The sequence below is a fragment of the Anneissia japonica genome, unplaced genomic scaffold (assembly GCF_011630105.1).
Source record: "Anneissia japonica isolate Jap-2015-1 unplaced genomic scaffold, ASM1163010v1 scaffold287743_len2803612_cov181, whole genome shotgun sequence".
In the NCBI taxonomy this organism is placed as follows: domain Eukaryota; kingdom Metazoa; phylum Echinodermata; class Crinoidea; order Comatulida; family Comatulidae; genus Anneissia; species Anneissia japonica.
In genome coordinates, this window is record NW_022733259.1 from 2,668,651 (window position 1) to 2,675,399 (window position 6,749).

The window sequence follows — 6,749 nt, forward strand, 5'->3', positions numbered from 1 at the left end:
GTGTAGCATAACTATCAACGAATGTTGTCTTGTAGATAATACATATGGGCCTCCCATCAAAATACCACTTTTGGGACCGGGTTTCCGATGGTCTCAGCTTTGGTCTCTCATTATAATAATAAAGATAAAAGAAATTGGTCAATTTGGGACCACAGAATAATTGGAGGTGGTCCTTAATTGGAGGGAGAGATGTAATACCAAACATAACTTACCGCAACCTTCAATTTGGGAAATCGTTCTTGACAATAAATACATTGAGCAAGTCGAAACGCACAGTCAATTTTCAAATGTTTCTCAAGGTCCTTGCGTCGAATTGATGCAATGCACCCATTGAGTTGATTCGGGCACTTTACCATCGTAAACTCACAGATGTCGGTATGTGCTTCGAGTTCTTTCAGAGGAAACTCGGCCTGGCAGCCTTCTAAATTCTTCGGACAGAACACAATTTTTTTATCAAGCTGTTTCTTGACTCGATAGTCTGGAACCATCTCTGCTGAGGATATTTTCTCTTTACATGAAGGGCAATCGAATTCATCATCTATGTTGTGCTCCCTAAATGTGGATATACAAATTTTACTTGTACGGTATGCGTGGCAGAAACTTTCAAAGGCTTCTCCCGTCCCAGACCAATATCGGTAACAAGCCATGCCGCATGCAGTTAGGACAATTCCACACTAGGCCCGTAGCCAGGTTCATCCAAGGTTCTAGGCGTGAGATCCACAGTCGAATTCCGGTGGGGTCGGCATAAACCCCAAAGCAAGAGGATTTTTTTGTGCTTTATGGGTCTAAATAATGCTATAAAAGCAGATATGTTTGAAAATGTCTGTGTCTAGGTGGGGCTGCAGTGCATTAGTTGGGTTGGAGGACTTATTTGGGTAATTTAAAGAGGGGGTTTCGCCAGAAAAGTGGGGGGGTTTGCTAGAAAAGGGGGGTTCTCCCGAACCATAAAAACCCCTCCTGGATACGGGCCTGCACACAATTTTCTATTGGGGCCACAAAGAATGGGTCCACATTAAAAATGGGTCTAAAATATGCTGTTTTTGCGTAAAATGGGTCACCTTTAAAGAAAATGGGTCCACATTATTTGAATTTACACTTAAAGTGAGTCTACCCTGATATTGTCCCCCACTGTTTGAAAATCCTGGCTACGGCATCGGTAACAAGCTGTTCTCCCCACCCCCTCGTCTGACTGGCGCCAACGCTTATTTCAAGCAAGCCCTTATCAGATATCACATACGTTATCACAGGTATAATGAATTATAGGATCCTGAATGAGGCATTATAATTTTATCGTCACTGATGGAGTTTTGTTTTTTGTTTTTTGTTTTTTGTTTTTTTTAATCTATAGCAAGTTTATTCAAGTTCATTAAAAATCATGTCATTTCGGAAGGTGGATTTGTAGGAGAACGTGATGTCTACCATGATTTCCCACGATTAAGCGGATATATCCTCTCGTGTGGTTAATGTTTTCCTTCCTTCCAATCTTGGTGGTAAAAATTACGCAACTACGTTACAAGTACCGGTACCTGTCTCTATGATCTGTGATTCTCAATTATTCAAATCCAACCTTAAATACTTTCTCTTAAAATAAGTTTCTAACATATTCCAGCGCCAGTGACAGGCGTTCTAGAAATGTGGTATTAATATTATTATTTGTGTTGTTCGTATTCATCATCCGTTATTCCAGGCTGCATTTGGTACGGTATATAACAAATACCAGTACTTCGTAGGCCCTCTGTACCTTAATGCTTTGGCAGATGGTATCGTCATAGGCGTAGATCCCGGGGGGATGGGGATATATCCCCAGTATTTGACAAGGAGGGATGGTCCATTGTATCACTCCCCCCCCCCCAAATATTTTGACTATGTATGGGATAAAATGGAGCATGGAGCATTACACACTTCAAAAGACTGTCACAGAAATAATTTGCAATGTCTTATGTGCTTAATACAAAGATGAAAATTAGCATAATGTATTAATGTTGATAAATTTATTTTATCTGGTACCAATCTAAACTCTTCTTTCCTTAGATGTTAGATGTGCCACATTTTCACACTGAAAGGTGTGTACGACATCAGTAATTTTATGTCAATTCCAAGAATTTTCAATCATCCCCCCAATGAAAAATACTTTTCTACGCCACTGGGTATCGTACCAGTACGTGTGTACCAGTCCAGAAAATAACTGCTTTTCAAGGCACCCCCATCCCCACCATGCTCTGAACAAATCCACCTCCTTATTTGACAGTTCCATCAATATTATATTTAAAGTGTTTTCCTTTTTTTTTTTAAATAATAATAGTTTACAGTGGCAAGCCAGCCGCACCTCCCCCAACCCCCTTTGGAAAAAAAGAAAAGAAAATGAAGAAAAGGAAAAAAAATGATTGATCGCCCAAAACGCCTCAAAGTTATTTCCGGGCGTCTAGAAAAAAAAATTCCCGGGACATCTCTCCAGAACCCATAGGGTAGCGCTGTCTCTAGATCGGCCCCTTTCGACCTCCTTTCGGAAATCTCTGGATCCGCCCCTGGTTTATTATATTTCTCTTAATTTTATTTATCAATTTCGGTATCCTTACACACAACAAACGTACAACAAACGTTCTATGACGTAAGAAATGTACTTACTCTAAATACAGCTTGATACAAGCGGAGCAGTATCTACATCCACATACGGACTGTTTTGGTAAGCGGAGTGGGTAGCGGCATAAGTTACAATGCAAATCATCATCAACTTTCTTCTTAAAGTGTATATCGTAACCTGTTTTGTCAATATCATCTTTCGTGAGGTGGTAAGACGATTGAGTAGAAATTGAAGAGAGGTCGTTACTCATCATTAAATTGATCCTATAATTATCCCTTAAAAAATTAATAATTGTATATTGATAAAGATTACAATTTATGCTGATAATACATAGGCTTATAGAGCTTTTAATTATAAATTGTAAACGGTATGAGAACACTGAAAAATCGCTCCAACCGATATTCAAACCATGGTGTCTGGTTTGACGGTGTAGGCGCCTGTCTCTGTATCAACTGAGCCACTGGCAACGGCGATGGAACGTTTTTTGAAAGTTAAGTGTGAGGGTGGGGTGCTGTCTCTTATACATTTTATAATCAATTTTATATAGTCGGAGTTAGTATTGACCTAGCAGGTGTGGCACCAGGATTTGCCCGCCATGGGGTGGGGGGGAGGTTCCCCCGACGAGGTGGGTGTGGTCGAGCGAAGTGGGTGTTGTCGAGCTTCAACTAAAAGACACCGAAAGTGGTCCTGGGGTGCAGCCCCCGAAAATTTTGACAATTTAGGGGTTTCAAATGCTTATTTAATCGAATTTTGAGTCTATTAATATGTAAAAAATACATATAATATTTTTATCTCCCACCGGGAGGGGGACTGCCCCGCCGGCGCCACCCCTGTGACCTAGGCTGGTACGCTATCTCCAATAAAGGTTTTTTCTATGAATGGAATGGCCTGTGCGAAACACGAACTCCTGAAGACAAAAACCAGTACCGTTACGATTTTAATCGTGCGGGAAATATACTCAAAATGTATCTTAGAATTCCGTCTTTCCAAGATAAACTATCTTGGAAAGACGGAGTTCCAAGATAACGTTATCTTGGAAAGACGGAATTCCAAGTTAAATTATCTTGGAAAGACGTCTTTCCAAGATACATTATCTCGGAATTCCATCTTTCCGAGATAAATTATCTTGGAAAGATGTCTTAATATGTATTTATTCCATGTTTCCAAGATAATTATCTTGGAAACTCGGAAACGCGGAAGGTCACTTTAAGCTTCCGTAGTTTACAATTGACGGTTAGATTAGTCATCATTTAGTTACCTTAGTTCGGTTTCCTGAATGAAAAAAAAAAAATAATGCAACAAACCTTAAACACTATCGGTATCAAATGGATTGGTATGGTCTCGTACTCGGTACACCTGTAAGACAACTCTAGTAAAATTTCAGAATGAATGCATGTAGTTGCATGACTTAACTGTATTTTATACTATTAGACTATTGTTAGAAATGGAAATCCCCGTCATTGATCCAATTACGCTCAAGAATGACTCATTAGTTCTCGGGAGAGTTCCGGAACCAACCAGATGTTGACTAAATACGGCTTGTATATGGTGACGTCATGTATAATCACCATGGAGGAATATTCCTGTGGTGTAACCAGGGAGTCACTATATAACAACTCCCTGGTGTAACCAATGTGAATTTAGCAAGGCGAGCAAGCTGAGGCTTGGCTTAGTTTTCTGTTGTGCTGCTGCTACGGGCGGGTGAGCGACGATCGAGTCCATTTTCAGACGACTGGCCTAAACTAAGTACCGGTAGTATGGACGTTCGTAGGTCTAGGCTCCCTCCAACTAAGCCTGGGCTAGGTCGGACCAGGAGGTTTTTTTTTTTCAGTAGTCTGGGCCTCCTAGATTGTGCGTCCAGCAACCCGCAGCAGTCCGTCTAGGCCTATGCCTCATTTACGTGAAGTTAGGCCTATGCAGAATCTGTTGTAAGACTCTCGCCTAGCTAGGCTACTGAAGATTATGCACTGAATAGGCGCATAATACATACATTTATACAAGGCGTACAACTATACACGACATTGGAAAGTTAGTATATTTAATTAATTCGCCGTGGCTAGAGATACGGTACCGTATCGGAACTTCCGATTGCTAAAGGTATGGTAAATGATATTACGTCATGATTAGCCAATAGAAACGCCGATACATGCGTGACGTCATTCAGTGCACTGCTGCTGCTAGAATAGTAAGTGTTGGCAACGATCGAAGATAAGAAATTTTGTTCGTTCGCGGGTGTTGTTGACAAGTCCGAGGCCCTAGCAATTAAAAATGATAGCAGTTTTGTTAGATTTGGCGACATCAAGCGAGAATAAAGTACCCCTGCCTTAGCTGAAATCTAGCGAAGCCGGAGGGCCCGCTAGAGAGTAGTAGGCCGGCCTATACCTAGCTATGCCTAGGCCTCGGTAGGATAGGCCTGCCAGAACATCTCTAGGCTTAGGTCAGACCTTTCCTTGTTGTTACTGCCTATCTTAGGCCCTCACCCTAGTTGAAACCTGGCTATTTAATAGGAAGTTAAAAAAGGGGAAAAATTGATCGCCCAAAATGCCTCAGTGGTTGCGTTTGTCTAGAAAACAAATATTTCGCGGACATTCCCTTAAGGCGATGTTATTTCGATCGGCCCCATTTTCGGTTCCCCTGTAGTAGGACATCTTATGATCGGTTGGAATTAGGCCCATAAACGCCCTTCATAGAGAAGATAACAATAGAAATTCCGTGGTTACGCTTGTATTAGATAGGGCAAAACATGCCCATTCGTGCAGAACGAGTGTGCAGTGTCTGACGATTGATGAATAACCTAATGCGAATTCACCAACTGATTAAAAGTTCAACCTGGTTTAACGAGCAATAATACGGTTATAACACACAATAGAGGTTAATGATCATAGTCAATGTCTGTATTAAGATTATGTAAAATAATAATTAGACAAGGAAACAACACGTCGTATAGGCCATGGCCACCGACCCTACATTATAGGGTCCACAGACCCTACGGACCCTACATTATAGGCGAACAACTCGAGTAACAACCACATTCCTAAACCATCGCACATGTTCGTACAGTTTCCATGTACGTAGATCAAGCCAGTCGGCTATTTTCTGCATTTGACATTCTTTTCTCCGATAACATTCTTGAATTGGCGGCGTACAAAACTTTCTTATTCTCCCAAGAGTATAATTGGACCCTATTTGTGAGAACGTTTCTCACTGAAATAATTGTTACTAGGCAACTTAGTACTGGCAAATTGATACCTATTTAAAGCAATGTATTTCCATTCATGCCTAGATTTAATTATTAATTAATTATTTAAATACGGTAACCAATCAATCACTTGTACCTGGAACGTATAATCGTCTTGCAATAGGTACACTTGCTTAATCGTACATATATAATTATAATGCAGGATTAATTAATGATATTATGTACTTTATTCTAAGATACAAATCAAGTTTCTTGATAAGTGACAGCTACAGTTAAATTAAATTGTTTCTATTAAAGCAATAAAGTTTCAACTTAGAATATTTTGCAGGATAAAGTAAACACTTCTTAACTAAAAATTATGCTAAACTACTTCGTAAAACAATCAATCTTAGTAATAAAGTATTTCGCCATACGTTCTTTCAAGAACATAATAAAGTCTTGTTTTGTATATTGGCATAGGGCCTATTCTATTTTTTCAGTAAATGTTTTCTCATATACGATTCCTAACAAAATGTTTTCGTTACACAACTACTGGAGTAGGGAGTTACCAACTCACTCTGGCTAGACAATGAACATGCTTGCTTCATCAAATAAGACAAAAGATATCAATTAACGTCTCCGTGGTAACGTTAACTTTTAACCCTACTACTCTACTATTGTTGCTTTTTATTGAGTAATTAAAGATTGAATCGATACCGAATCGTGGACATATTTTGAGTATAAATAATTAAGAAACGAATATCATATGTATGAACTTTAGAAACACTATATATGGCCTATATAATAAATATGAAACAATATTAGTATTGTTGCTTTTTACTTAGCAACAAACGATTGAATCAATGGCATGAATCGTGTACATATTTGAGTATAGAATTAAGAAACGAAAATCATATGTATGAAATACTTCAGTGAAGGAAACCAATTTTCAACCTATTCTTATTTAAATTATATATATATATATATATA

The 6,749-nt window shown here is 39.2% G+C and overlaps 1 protein-coding gene across 1 annotated transcript in view; it reads right to left on the reverse strand.

Annotated features, from left to right (window-relative positions):
* The window catches only part of LOC117116102 (TNF receptor-associated factor 3-like), an 11,345-nt gene extending 7,389 nt beyond the window's left edge, over positions 1-3,956 (reverse strand). Inside the window, exons 1-3 of the mRNA XM_033260055.1 lie at positions 3,886-3,956; positions 2,626-2,856; positions 213-552 (exon numbers count right to left, since the gene is read on the reverse strand). Coding sequence (XP_033115946.1) covers positions 213-552; positions 2,626-2,834 — 549 coding nt within the window. The 5' untranslated portion in view covers positions 2,835-2,856; positions 3,886-3,956. The remainder of the gene's footprint in view (positions 1-212; positions 553-2,625; positions 2,857-3,885) is intronic.
* Between the last annotated feature and the right edge of the window lie 2,793 nt (positions 3,957-6,749).